Source organism: Protopterus annectens, chromosome 1.part2 (genome assembly GCF_019279795.1).
Source record: "Protopterus annectens isolate FY-2018-M chromosome 1.part2, PAN1.0, whole genome shotgun sequence".
Classification (NCBI taxonomy): Eukaryota; Metazoa; Chordata; order Ceratodontiformes; family Protopteridae; genus Protopterus; species Protopterus annectens.
In genome coordinates, this window is record NC_056727.1 from 917517682 (window position 1) to 917539223 (window position 21542).

General features: G+C 39.1%; 1 protein-coding gene across 1 annotated transcript in view; it reads left to right on the forward strand.

Moving 5' to 3' along the window:
* LIN9 (lin-9 DREAM MuvB core complex component) overlaps positions 1-21542 on the forward strand; it is a 2964607-nt gene that overhangs the window by 2509033 nt on the left and 434032 nt on the right. The window contains exon 11 of the mRNA XM_044059638.1: positions 20820-20900. Within this exon, the coding sequence (XP_043915573.1) occupies positions 20820-20900 (81 nt within the window). The remainder of the gene's footprint in view (positions 1-20819; positions 20901-21542) is intronic.

A 21542-nucleotide genomic window follows, 5' to 3' on the forward strand; every position in this document is an offset into this window, starting at 1 on the left:
TACATTTACCTACTTTTTATCCTAATCCTCAAAACAAAGGGGAGAGATTACTACATTCCTTGGACATCCACAGACAACTGCGTTATTATTTGGACAGAACAAAGCCTTTCAGAAAATCAGAACAGCTCTTTGTGGCCTATGCGGTAGGAGCTCAAGGAAAGCCAATTTCCAAACAGACAATCTCAAAATGGATAGCCCACTGCATATGCTTTTGCTATTCCTTTCATGGCAAAACTGTACCTACAGGCATTAGAACTCATTCCACCAGGGCCACGGCCACCTCTGCAGCCTTCCTCAGAGGAGTTCCTACCAAGGATATCTTGGAAGCAGCCACTTGGAGCTCTGTGCATACCTTCTCCAAGCACTACAACCTACCATTATACTCCAAATCTAGAGCAGGCTTTGCCACTGCAGTCTTGCTGGGCATTTTGGCTCCTCCTAGTTCCACCTAGTGCCTACCACCCCTTTCTTAGCTTTGGGATTCTACCCATCTGTTATGGCTGCAGCTGTATGCACGATGAACATAGTACAGTTTTGTACCTACCATAAATGTAGATGTTCGAGTGCTAATACAGCTGCAGTCCAGGTTTCCCTCCTTCCCCTCTTGGGACAGGCCTATAGGCTAACACATCCTCATACAACCTGATTGGGGTATTCATTTATGATGTATTTGCTTGCAACTGCTGTATTTTGATTATATTGCACTGCATTATTACACAAATTTATGTATTGCCTTCCTTCTGGGGGCACCTGACATCTGGGGCAAGAAAAACTGAAGAAAATGGCGTCGGCTGGTTCCTTTATACCCCTGTCGCACTGACGTCAGGGAAGAAGGACGACAACCGACGCCGGACCTAGACTTTGGAATTCGGCCGACCGAGGACCGCCTGACGGCAGGAGAACCCATCTGTTATGACTGCAGCTGTATTAGCACTAGAACATCTACATTTATGGTAGATACAAAACTGTACTTTATATCTAAATCTAGGTAACGTTGTAAACTGAGAGTATTATAATACAAAGCATTCTACTTAAATAAGTTTCTTCAGCACATCCACTGATGCACGAGCCTCAGGAGGAATGTGGCTCCCTTCTGCTTGACCCACACAGTGGAAAGGGTTATTGGGTCTCTTCTTAGCCCCTTCCAACAACACTCTCTCCCATGTCTTATTCAATTCAGGGACTCTAGGAGGCAAAGTACCCTCGGCTGGACATTCCCTCTCGATGGAATAATGTATTGCTCCATGGTCCATTGATTTCGGTCCACAACTTCTTCTTGAAAAACATGGGGAAGTTGATAAAAGGAGGAATCACTGGCCATCAAAGCAGCAAATAGTTGAACCACAAAAAGGTAGATGATGATCCACAACAAAAAGCCAGTGAAGTAGTCAGTAAAAACAATTTAATTAGCACAGTATCAAAAGTCTGGTAAACACAAACTACAAACTCTAGCGCCTTGGCTTGCAAGTCTTCCAGGAGATAAAACACACCCAAAAGTCCAACCTGTATATATATATATTAAACAATTAATAGTCAATATTACCCCATTTCAAATTCAAACAGATAAATAATTATATAAGAAATTTCCAGTTGCATTCTTTGTTTAAACCAGCAGGTGTCATAGTACCATACTTTAAAAATAGAACGTTTCTTTATATAATAATTTATTATTTAAAGAAATCTCATTTTCTGCTGTAATATGTTCCACAATGCAACATTTTAACTCTGCATACACCCCCCATGTACATTATTAACATGAGAAGCTACTGGACTTTCTAATGCATTTTGGAACATATTATAGCAGAAATGAGGTTTCTTTAAAGAATAAATTATATACAGAAACTATTTTTATTTAAAGTATGGTACTATGACAGATACAAAATAAACTGTATGTTTCTTCTTACTGATAGCAGGTATGTTTCTGCTAACTAATACTAATTAGAACTGTAGTTAGATAAGCTATTGGCTAGAATTTATAACACATGCTGTGTTTCTGCTGTATGTGTATAAAATAAACTGCAACTGTATGTTTCTGATTACTAATACCAAGTCATATTTATTGTTATCTAAATTGATGATTGTTTTTCTTTTAAAATGCCCTTGAAGTTCTATTTCACTTGGAGATATGCCTAAGAGTTCTCAGAAATTGTGCAGGCAGTCTGTCTATGCAAAAAAATCTTGGCGGATTTTTTTGAACTAGATGATTTGACTATCTCCTCTGATACAGAACAAGTTTTGGCAGATGACTCATAGAATTCTGTTACTTTTCTTTTTGCTTTCCCCATGACCTTGCCCAGTGGCTCCTCTACCCTTCACCCATTTGTCCCATTCATTCCAACAGAACAGGAATCTGGTATTTCTGTGATAGGTGAGAGAGCTGTGACCCATTTGTTCCTACTTAGGAATCCATATCCGCGTTCCATTCTCTGGTGAAAAGTAGGTGCAAGAGAGCAGGCCAGCTTGCTGGTCTTGGGAGGGATGCCTATCCTCTACCCTCGAGAGCACAATCTCCCTCCACAGTGACTCCTGTGAGTCTACACTCACTGTCTTCCCAGGAGAAGCATTCCTCCACATGCTAATTTACTCTCCACTGCATAGTTGGAATATACTGTGGCAGCACGGATTTGACCGGATTGGAACTCCACTAGGTGAACACGTAGTGCTGCCACTAGATGTCACATATATAGTGAGGCAGGGACGCCTCCGTCACTGCAAGAATGGTTAAGCTGTCAGCATCCACTCAATCCCATCCTACCTGGCCAACTGTTGAAGGCATCTAAGCCACTAATCGAAGTTAGCATAGTCTGTGCTTTCCCCCTCTACATCATGGAGCTGGAAAATTGTCTGTTACACCTGAGAGAATTATGCCCAAGGAAACTAACTTTTGTGTAAAACAATCACCTAGAAAAATGTACAACTTGATATCAGTCCTCTGGGCTTAAGGGATTTTAAAAGCTTTACAACACCTTTTAATACAGAAGATGCTGTAGAACTGACGTTTCAAAGATTGTGGGTAGAAGCCGTTCATCATTTTGCCACAGAATGGATTTCCATTGCAGTTAAATATGAAAACAGCAGAAATTGGTTGCTTAAACTGGAATTTAAATAACTGATTACAAAAAATACTAATGCAGTTAAAAAAATGTATACTCTAAAGTTTAAAGAAGGTGAGACTTAACTTATGAAAAAGAAAATGCACAAACTTCAGCATATCTCTGGCTATAGTAACAGTAAAGTTTCCCTGGAAATATAGAAATATACCAGGGAACTTATACTGTGGAAGAAGACACCCGAGGCAGTCAACCACAGCAAGTTTCTGCAAAGTTCAGAGGTAAACCGAAAGGAATAAGAAGCTCCAGAGAGAGTTCCTACAGTGAATCCAAAACATCGATAACACTCAAATTTGGAATTCTTTGGCACACAAATGAATGTTTACAGCTATCCTTTGGAGTGAATGCCACTTCCCATGATTTTCCCCCACAGAGAGGAGAGGAATGAGGTTACATTTTAGCACCTATGACCAAGGAGATTATCAACAAGCAGTGAATAGGTGATTATCAACAAACAGTGAAATGAAATATACCAGTTATCATTGCTGTTCCTTCTGACTTATTCCTAATGATTTTATGAATGACTGCAACAGAATTACTTGGTGTACATAATATTTTTGGATTTGAATTTACAGAAGCACAGTCCTTTGTTCTATCTCATTGCTTCAAGTTTGTTCCCACCAGCATCTTCCATGAGCATAGTTAAGACTGACGTGTTTAATTAGGGAATCACACCTAGCATTTTTTTCTAATGATGATGGCAAGAAAGAATCCTTAATTGATTTCTTTTAATAGTGTCAGTAGCGTATTCCTTTGATTTGGGTGTTTGTCAGTTTAGAATAGTGGTGCTTCTGCTTACAATGATTATAGAAAAATTGGCATAAATGATGTATCATATAAAAGTAAAATTATTGCCATTGTTTAATAATGGTTGGTTTACATTTTAATGGTATGATTTTTTTTTTTTAATGTTGAGGAAATCTTTTCACTGTATTAGTATGAGAGAAATTTCCATCCCCATATAATAAGAAAGCAGTCTGATTTAAACTTTTCAGCTGTCCCTAATTTTGCAGAATTTCCCTGAATTTACATCTTATTTTTGCCCTGTCCGTCATAAAATTTGATAAATTATTGAGGATTGCAATTAGTCAGTAATGCTGGACATTGAGTTTCACACTTATTCAGAAAATGCATGTTTGTGCAAAACTTGTGTTAACTTCTTATGTGAATTACAGTAATTGATTTTTGGCTTTGTCTGGAATTCTTGAGCAAAGAAGTTGAGAAGTGTGCTTCTGAGTGAGGGCCAAAAGTGGTGGTAAAGATCAGAAGCCAATATGAATTCATGTGCCTTTTGTATGTAAATAGTATGCATACAGACTACTGACCATGATTATGTTAATGCCAAGCATATATTTATAGAGTTGATTAACAAAAATATAAGACTGTGGTTGTTGATGAAAATGATGCTATAAAAAAGTTTAATATTAATGGTACAAAAATTCCAGATTTCTGCTGCTTACCAAAAAATTATAAAAATAAGAATTTTCCAGGTAGACCTGTAGTGGCAGGAAGTTATTTGCAAAATGTGGGATCGTGTATCGGTAGTTTAATGTAAAACAAATTGTTTTATTATATTAAAGATTCAGGTGACTTGCAAGTTAACAGTAGTCTCAGAAGAGTGGTGAGGCTTTCTTTTGATGTAGTTAACCTATATACTTCCATCCTGCATTCATTTGGCTAGGAAGAAGTGATTTTTATAGGTAATTTCCCCCAAAACTTGCTATTAGATTTGATTTTGTTATGTTTGAAAAATAATTTGATGGCAAGCTTTATTGTCAAATTGTTATACCGCATTGGGTGCTTCCCTTTTGGGTTTTTTTAAACATATTTGTTCATGAGATTCTTTGAATTATAATATAGTTTTAGTAATTCCATTTTTGTTTGTTAATGTTGTATATGATCACTTTATTGGTTTACTTTTTGATTAAAAGGGGCACACAATAGTTGATCTCAAAATTTCTGGCAGCTGTTTTACTTATGACTGTAATAAAAAAACATTGAGTTCCTAGACCTTAAATTCTGAAGTATAAAATCAAATGTAAAAATCAGTCCTTGAGGACTTCTAAAATGGTCGTACACTGACCAACAGCATAACTTCAGCTCTCCCAGTGTGAAAACAAAAACTAAGGAAAATGACTGTCATTGGAAATGTTTTTTGGTAAAATTCAGTTACTGGCTAGTAAGTATACCACCTGGATGCCATTAAAGAAGAAGTTTGGAAAACCTAAGAGAAAATCAACTAGAAAAGGTGAAGAGAAAATACTGTCTGGGAAGGATTCTGCAGCTGTTAAGCAAAAAGCAGTTCAAGCTTCAACTTTGGTTCAAGAGATGCCTTTCAGTAATTTAGAGGAAAAAAAGTAAATGTACTCAGAGATTATTAGAATAAATGAAACAGAAGGAATATTCAAACAACAAAAGGCTGGGAAAATAGAAGAAGGTTTAACTAACCATTCCGATGAACTGATAAATCTGCAAAAATCAGAGGTTGACATGAAGAAAAAGCTGGCAGAATATGAAGTTTATCAAGAACTGTTTCAAAAAACAGTAGTAGAGTCGGAATGCAGTGTACAGAGAAAACCTGAGATTTTCTGTTGTACTAGAGAAACTGGGAGGAACAGACTGTATTAATTTTATGAAAACAGAAATAAGCAACTACACTAGAGTTACACAGCAGATTTTTTTTACTGGGCTGATAGTAGCAAAGAAAATATATATGATATATATAGTATTTAAATGGAAAATCTTAAAATGGTATGTTTTTTTTCTGTTAATGAATGTTTGCCTATGTCTTAAGTGACAATTTAATAAAGGTGTTTAATCAGTCCTTGCTGTACAAGAAACATGCAGCCAACATGGTTACATACTACCATCTGCTACCCAAGTCATAGTTGTTTGCTCTCTCATTGAGGTAATTTTTTGTGAGCACTCAAGGCTTACAGTAGTAGGAATGACTTTTTATATGAATAAAAAACTTTATCAGAAAGTAATATTGTATGAGTAACCTTTTTCTGTTTGTTTGAAAAAGTTGCACAGTTTAATAGAATAGTTCAGAGCTTGTCTGAAAAAGGTCTGTTGGTTTGTGACTTGACTGCCTGGTAAGTGAATATTTATTTTGATTTATAGTTTATTTTTATCTCTATTTTTCATTTTATGTACCGTTTTTATGAAAAGGGATAACCTGTAGACAACAAGATTTGCTTTGATTTATATTTTGTTGTTTTACCTCTAATTGTCACTGTTAGGGATAGATTTTAGACAAACTCTAGCCATCCTAAGGGGCATAGTCGGCCATAAATTGACACAGACTGCAATGAGGACAATCTGAAGCTTATTGGTTTTAATTTTTTTATCTTTACTGTTATAACAAGGAGCAACGGTGAGCGAAAGTGTAAAGGAAAAAGGAAGCTTTTGTGTGACTGGCACAACTGGTTCAGTAGGTTAGAGTGACGACTTTATTGTACTTAATGTTTAGTTTTATATTTGTGTGATTTTTGCCAGGATGAAAACTGAACAGTTCACAGATAACAGCATTTGATGTATCTGATGGTTGTTAATGCTGGGAGCATTAACAATAAATTATTTTTATTGGAAAATTTGTTGTGTTCCCACAAGCTTGATGTTATTGTTTGTGAAACATGGTTAAAGAACAATGACTGGAAACAAGCTCTGCAGAAGTGTTCTCAGGGTTTATAGGGGCTTGACATTTTGCTAGATTCTCACTTAATAGCAGGAGGTTAGCCATAGAATAGTTCCTGGAATTTCCCGGTTTAGCTGGGGGTCCAGGTTTTATTTTTACTTCAAAGGAGACCATTTTGTGGTCCGACCTTACCAGGGAAGGCATTACAATAGGGGGTGTGCAGCACTGTCCCATATTAGTGATTACCAGATCCAGTATGGTTGTAGCCCTGGTTGGTGTACTATCTGGTCCAGGGAGTTTGTGTTTACAAAATCCAGGAATCTTTGTGCATGTACGTTTGTCATATAAGATTCCCATTTAATATTGGGGTAATTAAAGTCACACATGAATATGGTATTGGGTTGGATGGTTAGTGTTTCTAATAAGTGTAAATGCATGGTAAGGGTTTACTGGGTCATAGAGGGGTACCTATAGCTTGCAAGGAAGTGGTATTGGAATTACCTTTGGTGATTTGAACATAGAGCAGCTCAAGTGCATTGTCCTGTTTGATCAGCCTTGAAGTATATTTATTTTTGATGTTAATAGAGACACGTCCACTTTTAGTCCATGCCTGTGAAGTAGCTGGTCTAAATGTATGGAAGTGTGCTGTCCGCGGATTTAAACCAAGTCTCCGAGACCACATTGGTTAGTGATAGTTACAGAGCTATAGGTTGTAGAAAAAAAGATTTATAAAGTCTATGAAATTAGAAGTGATGAAATATTTGTTTATTAGTTACATTAGACCCAAACTTGGTTCATGGGTGACTGGGTGACTCTAATTACTGTACTATTAACTGGGAATCCTGTACAACACCAAACATACAGGCACAGAGATTCCTGGATTTTGTAAACACAAACTCCCTGGACCAGATTGTCAACACCAACTAGGTGAGCAACCATACTGGATCTGAGTCTGGCAGAAATGTTTTTCCCGACCCGCCCACTCGGTTACTGTCGTGTTCTTAAATACCACTGTCTTTCTAGTTACCTGCCTCTTATGTTAATTTGACCAAATATAATTTCCTCTCTGCTTTCACTGGCTTGTGTGAGTAAGCACAAAATTATCATATTGTGAAATCACTCCCCTTGAACTATTTAAATTTATTGGCCATCCTACTGTATTCCATAGTACCAGAATACAAACGTGACAACCCCCTTTCAATCTATCTTGCTGTTTTAAAAATAGTGACTCTCCACTAAAACTTAACTTTTTAGACAGGTAAAACTTGTTACCCACTTTCACATCTAACTTATCTAGTGCACACTGCAGTGTTTAGGATAAACCATTTTTTTTTCATCTTGCCTTTAAGCATCCCTGTGACTAGCACTTGCTCTAATACCTGCTGGAAAACACTAGGAAGCCTTAAACTGATACAAGCACTCAACTCTCCTTGTTAATAAGGAGACATTAATTGTAGGCACTAAACAGCCTACAATTGCAAAGTACCTTGCTAAGGCAAGGGAAAACAGCTCCTATACTTTACAAAAAAAGCACCAAACCAGGCATGTCCAAGGGTCAGCTTCTGGTGATTTCTCCTGTCCACCTGGTGAATATGGGCATACTGGGGCAATGCAGCAATTGTCTCATGGACACAGACAAACCTCTCCCACTACCACCCAACACTACAACCTGTGAGAGATGCACTTGCATAGCCAAACTGGAAGCAAAGCTCTCTCCACCCAAGATTGTGCTAGACAGTCAAGAGGAGAAGGTTAACATCCGCACTACACCTCAAGCAACATGGCATCCCTTCTTAACCCACACCACCAACACCCACACATAACAACATTAAATCCACATATGCAGAGGCCCTTAACTGTAACCTGCCCAAGCAACAAGAACCTCCGAAGCTGAAATGCAAACAAACACCAATCACAATTAGTGTCACATAGCTCACAACACCAGTGTGCCACCCAACAACAGCACCTAAGGCAAGACAACGTACCTAACACTTTAGTCAGAGGTGACTCTATCGTCAGGCACACTGATGTCCCACTCACCAGGCTGAACAAGGAGAAAATTACAGTCAGCTGCCTGTCAGGTGCCAAGATCTGCCACATAACGCATGCACTCAAGTCACTACACAACAAGTACAAATATGATCATTGTCCATGTTGGAGTGAATGACTTGAGATGTACCTCCCAGGACTACATGAAGAGAGACATGGAAGAGCTCTCGGATCATGTGGCCTAGGCAGGTTTGACCCTAGCCCTGAATAACATCCTGCCTTCACCCAGAATGATACCACAATATAAGGACAAAATAATTGACTTCAGCAATTGGCTAAGCTTCTGGTGTCATTCAAAGGGGATCCAGTATCTGTCTGCCTGGGATGACATGATCGACAGACCACAATGCTTTGTCAGAGATGGTCTGCACCTGTCGCCCTTGGGATTCAGGTTACTGGCTAAGGCTCTTGCCACCCCTGTTGTGCCTTTTTTAGGCAAAGTTCAAAGGACAAAACCACCACCATAACAAGTACCAGCATGCAAATTCTGAAGGTAATGTTACTCAGTACTAGAAGTCTAAACCTCAAAATGCACTCTCTCGAGGCACTCTTAAAAATGGAAAAATATCGATATCTGTGCAGTAACTGAGACCTGGTTCAGGGCTCCAGAGAGCACTCCTGCAATACCAGGCTACAACTCTTAAGACACTTTTCGGCCACCAAACCAGGACCGAAACACTAAAGGTGGAGGAGTGTCTATATTCACCAAGGATATTCACACCACCAGGCTAGTTACCCAACACAATGCATCTGAAATTCTCCAGGTGCAACTAACACTAGGTAAGACTGCAATCCAAATTGTAGCTTGCTACAGATCCCCCACCATACCCCAAGATTCTCACTGCACCTTTCTAAACATACTGGAAAATATTAAGATACAACCAAACACCCTAATACTTGCTGATTTCAACTACCCTGCCATTAACTGGGAAAACTACTCATGTACCAACACCTTTGCCCAACGGTTCTTGGAATTCATAAATTCCAAAGCCCTGGATTAACTAATCCATAGTCAAACCAGGGGCTCCAATATCCTAGACCTGGTCATTACCAACATGGGAAATCGATGCTCCACACCTATGGTCACCCCTTTGTTGGTCAGGTCTGACCATAAGCTAATCACGCTTAACATCCACATCCCACCCCCACCCCCTCAGTAAGGAAACAGCCATAAAAAACTTTCCAAAGCCAACTTTAATGCTTCTCATGTCAGAAGTGACAAACATCATGACACCCATGCAGACGGGAACTGAAAGTTCAACTGCTGAATCCTGCACTAAGGCACTGTGCGAGCACATCCACTCATGCATGAATCGTGCCATCCCAAATAGAACCAATATGCTCTTCTCCAAAAAAAGGAAGCCAATCTTGTGGTCCCCTGCCATAAAGAAACTTTGCAACAAAAGTAAGAAACTGTTGCAGAAAAGAGGAAATTCCCAGGATGCAAAAAACTCCCTTACCAGCCTCAGTAAGAAGCTGAGTTCCCTCATAAAATCCTCCATAGCTAGTTATGAAAATAAAATTGCCAAAGATTCCAAAGACAACCACAAGGCATTCTATAACTATGTCAAGAATCTAAATGGCAATGCTCAGATCTACTCTGAACTACAACAGAATGGCATTAAATATACTGATCCCAAGGATATTGCCAATATCCTGGCAGATCAATTCAGTGCCAACTTCACCACCCCCACCCCCTAAACGGCCCATCTCAGTACCGGAAGATTGCCAAATTCCGGTAATAACGGCCACACAGGTAAAAAAACACACACTCCAAAGCTAAGAATACAGCATCCATGGGGACCAGATGACATCTCGGGCTGTGTATTACATGAACTACAAAATTAATTGGCACCTCACCTAAGTGGCATGTTTAATCATAGCCTCACCTCAGGCTTCGTACCCACTGAGTGGCGCACAGTTACAGTTGTCTGACTCCACAAGGGGGATCCACCTTGAATCCCAGGAACTACTACCCCATCAGTCTGACGAGCCTGATCTGCAAGGCCATGGAATGTATTATCATGGAATTTATAAACAAAGACATTGGAAACCTTCAAACACTGGACCCTACCCAGTTTGGGTTTGTGAAGGGACGATCTTGTCTCTTGAACCTGATTGACTTCTTCATATCAGTCTCCAGAGCTGTGGACGAGGGTAAGGCGGTCCACACAGCCTATCTGGATCTCGCCAAGGCCTTTGACACCATCCCCCACTCTGGAATCATAGATAGACGTACTAAGCTGAGCATTAATTCCTACGTCACTCGATGGGTTGCCAACTGGCTTACTGATAGAACTCACACTGTAAAAGTAGCCGACTCCAAATCCAGCTCCAGACAAATGGAGTACCTCAGGGTTCAGTCCTGGGACCGCTCTTGTTTGATATCTACATCTCTGAAGTACAGGCCAACACTAAGGGACTCTGGATAACAAAGTTTGCAGATGACTGCAAACTGGGAGCCATTATTGAATCCCCAAATGATGCGGATACTCTACAAAAGGGCCTTACAGAAACAGTTGTGGCACACCTCATCACTAAGGGCTTTTCATCCAGGAAAAAGGAAGTCATTGTCCCACTGTACTCATCCCTCATTAGACCCATTATAGAATACAACACCACGTTTGGTATGTAACTCTCAAGACATCTGCAACAACTGGAAAGGCCGCAGAAATGCCTCACTAAAAGAATCACAGGCCTAAAGCAGATGCCCTACGCTGACCGCCTTAAACAACTCCAGCTATATTCTATTGTATATCGTCTACTCAGAGGCAGTCTCTGCTTAACATACAAGGCCATGTCAAACCTAGAACTGTTGGACATGGTACACTTAAAGAAATCCCAATCCCTCAGAGCCACACGCTCCAGGGATCTAAACCTTGTCATCACAATAAACAAAACATGCAGGAGGGATAGGTTCTTGACCCAGAGACTCCCCAGACTCTGGAATAGACTGCTCATACATGTCAAGCAGAGCGCCTCTTTGGCCCTCTTCAAAAGGAACCTTGACGATTGGATGGGAGAAAGGAAATTCACCCCGGGGATCACATCAGTCGCCCCGCTAGACAGGGGTCCAAGAAAGTAAATAGTGTGGGAAGAAATAGCCAGGGGAATTGTTATGGCTAGGCTTGTATAGGCCCTAGGGCCGATAACCTTGTACCAACCTATGATCCTCACTAATATGAGAGAGTGCTGTACACCCCCTACTGTAATGTCTTCCCTGCTAAGGTCAGATCATAAAATGGTCCCTTTTTAAGTAAAACTAAAACCTGGGACACCAGTTAAACCTAGAATATTCAGGAACTACTTTAAGACCAACTTCCTGCTATAAGTGATAACCTGGCAAATTTTCAAGCCCCCATATACCCTGAGAGCACTGATGCCTATGCAGAACTGCTCAGAGAAACCCTGTACAAACATGCTAGTTGCTGCTCCCGCCATGAAGAAGTACAGAACTAACTCAAAAAACAAGCCACCCTGAAGGAAGAAAATCATGGCAAAAATTAGGAGGTCAAAAAGTAAGACAGCCTCTGCCTATACGGCAACTGCAAAGTCCCAAATGAATTCAGTTCAAAGAAAATACAGACCAGCAGATTGTGGCAAGCAGAATAATTTTAATGTAGTGCTAAAAAACACATAACAGAGAATATTAAGCAGACCGGTTTCAGCTTAGAAAAAAGTAGCCTTCTTCAGTGCAAACATATAACAAATAACACATCCCCATTCTCTTAAATAGTCAGCAGTTGAGGCTTAATTAATTAATAAAATTAGTATTTAAAGGTGCTCATTCAATCCAGAAGAAAATAAACTCCCCAATTTAATAATCCATTTCTTCTTCATATTGAAAGGGGCTGATGCCATCCAAACGTGTTAGATCTATTGCCCCTGATCTGATCAGTAATAGTGAAATAAAAGGATGCATTGCTATTTACAACAGTATGTTTGTAAAGAGCATTGAGAATTCTCTGGTGCCTGATGTCACTAAAATGCTCTGCAATCCTAAACTTGATCGGACGTGAAGTCTGGCCAATATAAAACGCAGAGCAACTGCACGTGGCCAGATAAATGACCCAATCAGTTTGACAGTTAGCAAAAAAAAGAAATGCTATAAACTTCGCTGGTGTTTTTGCTGGTAAAATCTTTAGTCTTGCAAACCTTAGGACAATATGCACAATGACCACAGGGAAAACAACCAACCAAATGTGGTCCCCTAATAAAGTAGATTGGACTTGTGGAATATCCTGGCTATGTCCTCATTTATAGTGACTCAAAATAGAGCCCAAGTTCCTACCCTTCCTATAAGAGAACTGGCATCTGTTGTTCATAATTCCAGATAGTTTATCTGCCATGAGAATATTCCAATGTCATTGAACACTATTAGTTAAAACAGCAGTGTTTCTACCATAAGTAGTTACAAAGCGAACAACTGGCTCTTGTTCCTGAGGCTTAATTTTATATTCCAGGAGAGAATCCCTATGAATAGAATCCATAGTATTCTTAGCATGTAGTACATGTCCCAGTTTATAACCCCTTTTCAAAAACCGGGAGGTAAGGTCATCCCTGTACATATTGTATGAAGCTTCCTTAGAACAAATACATTTCATTCTCATATATTGAGACTGGAATATACCTACGTATGTGAGGAGGATGGTAGTTTGTGGCGTGGAGAAAGGAATTATACTCTGGGTATTTGCGGTAAACATCAGAACTCAAGGTGTATCCATTTGCCTAGTGACTAGTACATCCAAAAATGCAATACTGTACTTCACCGTAAATTGTATTCCCCACTTGTTTTTATTCAAATAGTTAACAAAATCTTGAAGATAGTTAGAACCCGATCTCCACACCAACCAGCAGTCATCCAAATACCTCCTCCATATGTCCATGTCCTCCAAAAATATATTGTGAGAACTATCATAGATTATCTGCTCTTCAATATATGCCATAAATAAATCGGCATATATAGGGGCAAAGGAAGCCCCCATAGCCATACCCTGAATTTGAAGATACCATGCATCACGATATAAGAATACATTTTTGGTAAGGACATGTTCAGCTAATCCTAACAATAGTGTATTAAATCCAGGGGAATATAGACCAAATTTAGAAAGCCAATATTCCAAAGCATCAATACCTGCCCAATGAGGGATATTAGTATAGAGGGCAGTTACGTCAAGGGTACAAAGTAACCATCCTGGTTCTAGCTGTGATTCGGAGATAATCTGAAGAAATTCAGTTGTGTCCTGTATACGGGCACGTACCCACTTCAAAAGGGGTTTTAAGATATTTTGTTAAAAATTGAGACAATGGTTCTGTTACTGAGCCTTTTCCTGATACTACAGGTCTACCAGGGGGACTCTGTGGGTCTTTATGTATTTTAGGGAGAAAATAGATAATGGGTATAGTTCCCCATACTAAAGGGGTGGCGTAAGCCACAAAACTATGGGCTAGGCATGTAAATGCCCTCGGGCAGATAGCCTAGTATGAACCTATGAACCTATTGAGAGAGGGGGTCCGGCACAGATAGATGATGAAACGTATGGTTTGAAATAATTCCCTCATATTTGGCTAAATAAAGATTTTCATCAATCTGTTTCTGAAAGGATGGGGTCGGATTGAGGGGTAAACACGCATAACAACATCCATCCGAAAGTTGCCTCAAAGCTTCGAAATTATATTGAGACCAATCTTGTACTACAACCACCCCACCTTTATCAGCAGACATTATAACCAATCTGTGGTTATCAGCCAATTCCTTAATACATTGCAGTTCAGTCTTTGAGAGATTATTTGATCCAACACCAGACTCCCTAGAATAGAAATGTATGTCCCTAAGCACACTGTTCTGAAAGATTTGGACATTAGAATTCATAGGTGGTGTAAAATACTTATGGTACCTGAATTCATCCTGGACCCTGTTGGAATCACTATCCTGAAAAAAATAACCGTAAGTTAAGAGTTCTGCAAAAAGCTATAATATCATTGGCAAAACTTTCCTCAGGAACAAAAAGCCAGGTATAAAAGTTAGCCCTTTATTCAAAATATTAATATGTACAGGTGACAAAGTACAAGTGGAAATGTTTAACACATTCAAATTGGTTATTTCCAAGCAAACATTCTCAATAACCATTCCATGTTGTCCAACCCGTTTATGCTTCGTGCCTCCCCACTTTTGTTTGTATCTAAAGGGACATTGTTTTTTTTTTGGTGTTGGGGATCCTGTGGTGCATTGTGCATCAGACTCAAGGGCTGAGGATGAGTCATCTCCAGAAGTATCATAACCCATAAGGGGGCATTTTCTTTAGGATGGAGCGTGGACGCTTTTTCTTAGAAACAAATTTATAAGGTTGTTGAAACCTTACATGTTTAGCCTGGTTTTTGGAGAACGGATCCCCACTCTCATAATCAGCAAGATCCCTCAAAAATTTATTTTTCTTCCTCTCTCTAAGTTGTTCCTCTAAACTCAATAAATCATTGCTGAGTTTCTTAAAATTCAAATTGTAAGTGGGTTAACCCTCAAATTGCTTAATCAAATCTCACATATGTGTGATATCCTATAGCTCTTGTTCGATGATCCTCTCATAATGTCCTGCTAGAATCTCCATGAAATTCATAGTAGCTTTATGTTGGGCATCAGCCCAGATTTTAGAGTGGCATCAATATTGTTTACAAGAGGCTGAATCTGGACTCTTAAGTCCCCTAGGTGTGATAGCCTGAAGTGCCACACATTACTGCAAAGAGACCTCATGCTTTTGTTCAACCTCAAAAATTGTGCCTCGCGTGTGTTGTCAGTAGCTGCTAAATTGGATCCATTCTGCTGGAGTTGGTCAACCCCAAGCCAAACACTGCACGTTCATCACTGTCTGAGGCTTAACCCCTTAAGTAAACCCATTAAATCCATTGAGAAAACAAACAACAATACCTGCCCAAAGGCTAAATATGTGGAAAACCACACAATAAAAAAGAAAAAGATAGATATTTCTCAAATAAGTTGGAACACAGCAAGTGTTACAAAATGATAAAAATCAAATAGTCCCTATTTATTGTCTTTAAAATAATACTTCCTAAACAATAATTGTCAACCAGTAGGTCTGATAAAAGAAAAGCAAAAACCCGTACAATGCCGAGTCCAATCTAAATCCTATCAGATCACGTCCTAAATGACCGGACGATATCAGCCCCTGTATGTCAATGACCACTCAATACTGAGCCCGAACAATATTTATGTAATTCTACACTAAAAATTGTTCAGTCAGTATCAGCCAATATAAATAACACGAGAACCGATACAGTGCTGAGTCCAATCAAGCTGTTAGTAGAACAATTCCTAAATGAACGGACAATATCAGCCCCTGTAAATCTTTGGGCACTCCGTACAAGGCCCAAAAAATTCTCAATATAAATTAAAAAATAGCAGCCTCCTTATTGCTGCGACCTCTGTAATTAGGGAAGACCAATCAACATACTTAGAAAAAATACACTCAAAATTTAACCTTGCTGTATTGACCTTGTAGAAATAACACAGTAACAAAGATAATTATTGTTTGTTCAATCAGAAGAAAAGCAGTCCTAATGCAAAACAATTTTAACATAAATTGGATCCATGTAGCCACCTATTCAATAAAGACAAATATGAATTTAAAGATTTGTCCAGTCAAACTTTATAATAATACTCCGTTTTAAAAATGGACCAAAAGCTAACAATGACAATTGAGAGGAATCCAATCTTAATAAGCATATCAGCAAAACCCAGTATTAGGTAGATCCTGTATCACATGTAAACAACCTGTATAAATTTAGTCCCAAAAATGTAAACAATGCCGTACAAGATGAGCCCAAGATTCATAATAAACACCTTCCCCATATGGTTGTCAGATGAAAAAAAACACATATAAACCCAATAAGGACGTTCATCAATATAAAAAAATCACATACAGAGTTATTAACAGTTTGATCACTTTGTTAGATCCTGCAATGGAAATGCTCACAAGTAAAGCATTACAAACACCCTTATTTGTAACAATCAAGTAGTACTAATATAGATGCCCCACAAAATGTCCAAGACTGAATTTTTAAGCCAAAGGCAAATAGAAATATTTAGATACATTTCTTCTGTATACTTCTGTATGGCCGAGAGGAAATAAGTCCCAAAGCCAGATCTTAATTTAAACAAATATTAAATAAATATTGTAAGAGCCCAGCAAGATAGCACCATCAATATTAAAGTAACAAAGTAAATGCTGGCCCTGAGAACAAATGAACGTATGCAACATAAATAAACCAACAGCCCCCGGTTTAGTTTGACATAAATCATAGAAATGTCAGCAAATACCCAATGTCACCAGCTTAATAAATCCGTTTAGGGAAGGCTGAGTTCAAGTCCTTTGAGCGTTCATGAACAGTAATCCCAGAATAAGAAGTTAGATGTCAGCAAATACCCAATGTCACCAACATGATATGTCCATTGCTGGAAGGCCAAGTTTGAGTTCTTACGCATTCAAAAGCAGCAATCCCATGTAAAAAAACATGGTAGAATCACCATCCCAGGTTACCGAATCACCACCCAGTTCCAATGCAGTCACTCAAAAGAAGTTAGTCTGTATTACAGATAATTATGAAATCCGACGTCCTGGGAAGCAGAACAAAAATAATCACACACAATAGTTCCCCAAAAAAAAACAAAGAACTATACCATGCTGTACCAAATCCGCACCCAAACGATACAGGGGTTTACAACATCCAGACCAAAGACCAAAAAAGCCTCAGTACACTGAAGTATAAAAATAAATGAAAGATAAAGTCAACTCCTTGAGCGTAATGCTCCAATGCACCACAGGCCAACAGCAGGGGAAACAAAAGGACTGCAAAGTAAGACAGCCCCTGCCTGTACGGCAACTGCAAGGTCTCAAATTAATTCAGTTCAAAGAATATACAGACTAGCAGACTGTGGCAAGCAGAATAATTTTAATGTAGTGTTAAAAGCACATAAATAGAATGTTAAGCAGACCGGTTTCAGCTTAGAAAAAAGTAGCCTTCTTCAGTGCAAACATATAACAAATAACACATCCTCATTCTCTTAAATAGCAGTTGAGGCTTAATTAATTAATACCATTCGTATTTAAAGGTGCTTATTCAATCCAGGAGAAAATAAACCCCCCAATTTAATTTTAAACTTTACAAGTTTGGATGGCATCAGACCCTTAACAATATGGAGAAGAAATGGATTATTAAATTGGGAGGTTTATTTTTTCCTGGATTGATCTCCAGGCATATCCAGCAACCGGAGCATCCACAGAGGTTCCTCAGTAAGAGAATAGAGGGGGAAAGTAAAATGTCCTATGCAGACCACCTCAAGGCCCTATCCCTGTATTCGGTCTATTACAGGCTTTTGAGGGGATATCTATGCCTGGCTTACAAGGCATTGTCAGACCCCACTCTGATGGACCTCCTGCATATTCATAAAACAAGCGACACAAGAATTACCCATTCTAAAGACATAAACTTTGCCTGTGATATAAATAGGCCCTGCTGGAGAGACAGATATGTATCCCAGAGACTACCCCGTCTCTGGGATAGGCTCCCCAACCCACGTGAAGCAGAGCTTCTGCCTAACCCAATTCAAGAGCAACTTGGACAATTGAATGGAGAACAGGAAATTCATCCCTGGTTTGGCACTTATGTCTCTAATGGACACAAGCAACCTGTAAATGTTTCGTCTGCCAAGCCCCTACTTACACTTATCAAGGGTATCAGAACTTGTCAGACATTTTGGATACAAGGCTAGGCTTAAAAAAGGCCCTTGTGGTCGTTATCCAAGAAGTAAATACCTATGAGTAAGGAATAGCAATATGGAAACTTTATAAGAAAAGAAGTGTAAGTAAATTGGAAAAAAGTACAACGGAAATATAACATGAACATTCATGGATGTGAAAATTTAAGTTGTTATGAAAGACTAGAATATTTGAACTTGTGCAGTATCTCATGCAATCATTTAAGAGGATGCATTATTCAGATATACAGGGCATTTAGAGTGAATTACCTCTGAGAATGTTTTGGATTATAAAAAAGTAGAGAATCGTCAGATGGTGTATGTTGAATATTATATAGGAATGAGAGGTGTACTAACTGGTTTTCTAAAAGAGCAGCTGATGTATGGAGTGGACTACCAAATTACATTAAAGCAAGCACTAGTTTAGATATTTTTAAGCACAACCTGAACACTTATGGGCGTAACTGTTTTGGTATATTGACAGGTTAGAAGGGCATTACTTCCCCATGCATGAAATATTTGTATGTATCTATCTATCCATGTTTGTCTAAGGAGTTACAGAACTAGCATTAAACCAGACTATTTACTTGACCATTTTCCCTAATCATTAGAATAGAAGGGGAATGATGTTGCACTCCTCGGATGTTCATAGGGAACTTTGATATTACCTACATAGACTCAAGGACTTGAGGAAAACTGTTAATCTTATTTTTCTTTGAAGTGTGAAAGTAACTCAGTAAATAAATAGACTTCCTAAATGGGTCACTAGTTTCATTACTTTCTGCTTTTCTCCCCACTAAAAGACTATGCAAGGGCAGGTGAAGCCCCCACTCTACTTTGGCTACAGCTGCTGCCACAGTCTTTATTAGAGGGGGTAGAGACGCACCATTCTGGAGGCAGACAACGGGTCTTCTGTCCACACAGAGCCTTATCTATCCTGTCCCAAGTTCATAAACACCCTGCCCCCCCCCCCAAGGTCCCCACGCTATGTGAATCTTCTCAAAGGTCATTAATGCAACAGATACCCATATGAAGAATATAATATAGTTGTGTAAGGTACTTAACCATATTAGCAGATGTCTGCATAGGATCACTGGTGTTGCATGGTTTCCTTTTCTCTCTCCCCCTTCTTGTTTACTTGTGGGCATCCGAAGGCCATAGTGGGTAATAGCTAACTCTTCTCTCTTCATACACCTGCAGTTGTTGCTCCTTCTGGACAGCTAGGTGGTTGTGTCTGCAAAGGTTTTAGCAAGGATAGATTGCAGGAGTAGAGTACTTGTTCCAGTTCTGTGACCTTGGCGGTCACTTGAACATTGTATGGTTTATGCAGGGGCAGCCTAAGTATTACCATGCCTGTTGTCCCTGGCTGCTAGGGGAAAAAAAAAAAAACTAAAGATGGCTGCGTGGGTTATCTACCCTTTATGCAGCTGACATGGTGACACTCCTGTGGCAAAGAGTTTGCCCAGACTGGGGGCAAGAGTACAAAGCTATGGAAGTCAAATCAGATATTAAACCTCACCTGTGGCCATGTTCCCAAGAATCTTTACAACAGCAGTGATCCTACTCGGACATTACTATTATGGGAAGTTCCTTAACTCCGCTGTATTTTCCCCAGTGTAAAATATAAAATATTGTTCCTATATCATTTGATCTATGAGGGCTCTTGGAGTCCAAGGTAGACTCCTGATGTTTTCCTATGTACTAGGATGTCCCCTCCTTCCAGTCTTGCCATTTGGAGTTTTAAGTGTGGCAACTGCATACTTGTTAGGAACATGGGTATCAAGTTCTTACTGTTTCGTGGTTTAAGTTGTGTCCTTGGTGACTGGTAGCAGACTTGCAGGTTCGCGAACAAAACAAGCTTATTTAATTAGCACATTATATCACTACGTTAAGTAGAGTCCCCTCAGATCATGTGATAACACTGTCACTTCTATGGATGACAACAACTGCTTGAGAGACCCTTTCAGTAATCTACTTGCATAATTTGGTATCCCTTTTTCTTTACACATATTTTTTTCTGCTCATGTTATGTTAGTTGTACTCTTGTAATGTCTGTCTTTTTGTGTAATGGTTATTGAAAGCTGCACTTTAAAAAGAGTTTTACTTGTATAGCTAGTGTAGAAAAAAGTCCCAGTGTATTTCTGTAGACAGCAGCTTACTTTACTTTAAAGGGCAATGTGTAGTATATTGACTTCTGGGGAAGTTGTAAGGTTATTATGAACTTCCTGCCTCTCTCTCCTCCCTTTTTCTGCAGACAAGACTATCAAAAATCCTTATGATCAAAAAAGAACATATCCGACAGTTGCGGGAAATGAACACACATGCGGAAAAACTGGTAAGTGCATGTTCTATAACCGGTATTTCAACCTACACATTTTGTATGTAAAAATGCATTGCAAGATGAATATTTTGAAATTAGAAATTTTGCACAGGAAGCAGTACCAAAACCACACACCACGCACTTAGTAGAAAACAAAATTTAATTGAGTGCGCTTTCGTCAGTGGACTTCAAGTCCTTTGACGAAAGCGCGCTCAATTAAATTGTATTGTTTTCTACTAAGTGCATGGTGTGTGGTTTTGGTACTGCCTTCCTGTGCAAAATTTCTAGGTTTTTGTCTTAGAACTTGGATTTGGTGTTTTCAGTATTTTGAAATTACTGAACTTTAAAGTGTATGAGTCATGCATTTTCTTTCAATGCAGAAACAAATGTAAAATAAAGTAATAAATTAATTTGTTCATTTTTGTCCCACCACTTTTTGTTAAATTAACTTTGGATCTGATGATATAAATTTTCATTCTGTCCTCAAATGATGAGTTCACATCTGATTCTCGGATCTGACTCAGCCATTACTAAACCTTGTGATATCCAAAAAGCTCTTGAGCTCCTCCCCTACCCATAATGTACCAACCTTAAGCTACGTCAGATCTCGTTTGCTGCTTTTCACGAAAGACGTGGTTAGCCTAGCTCTTGAGCTTT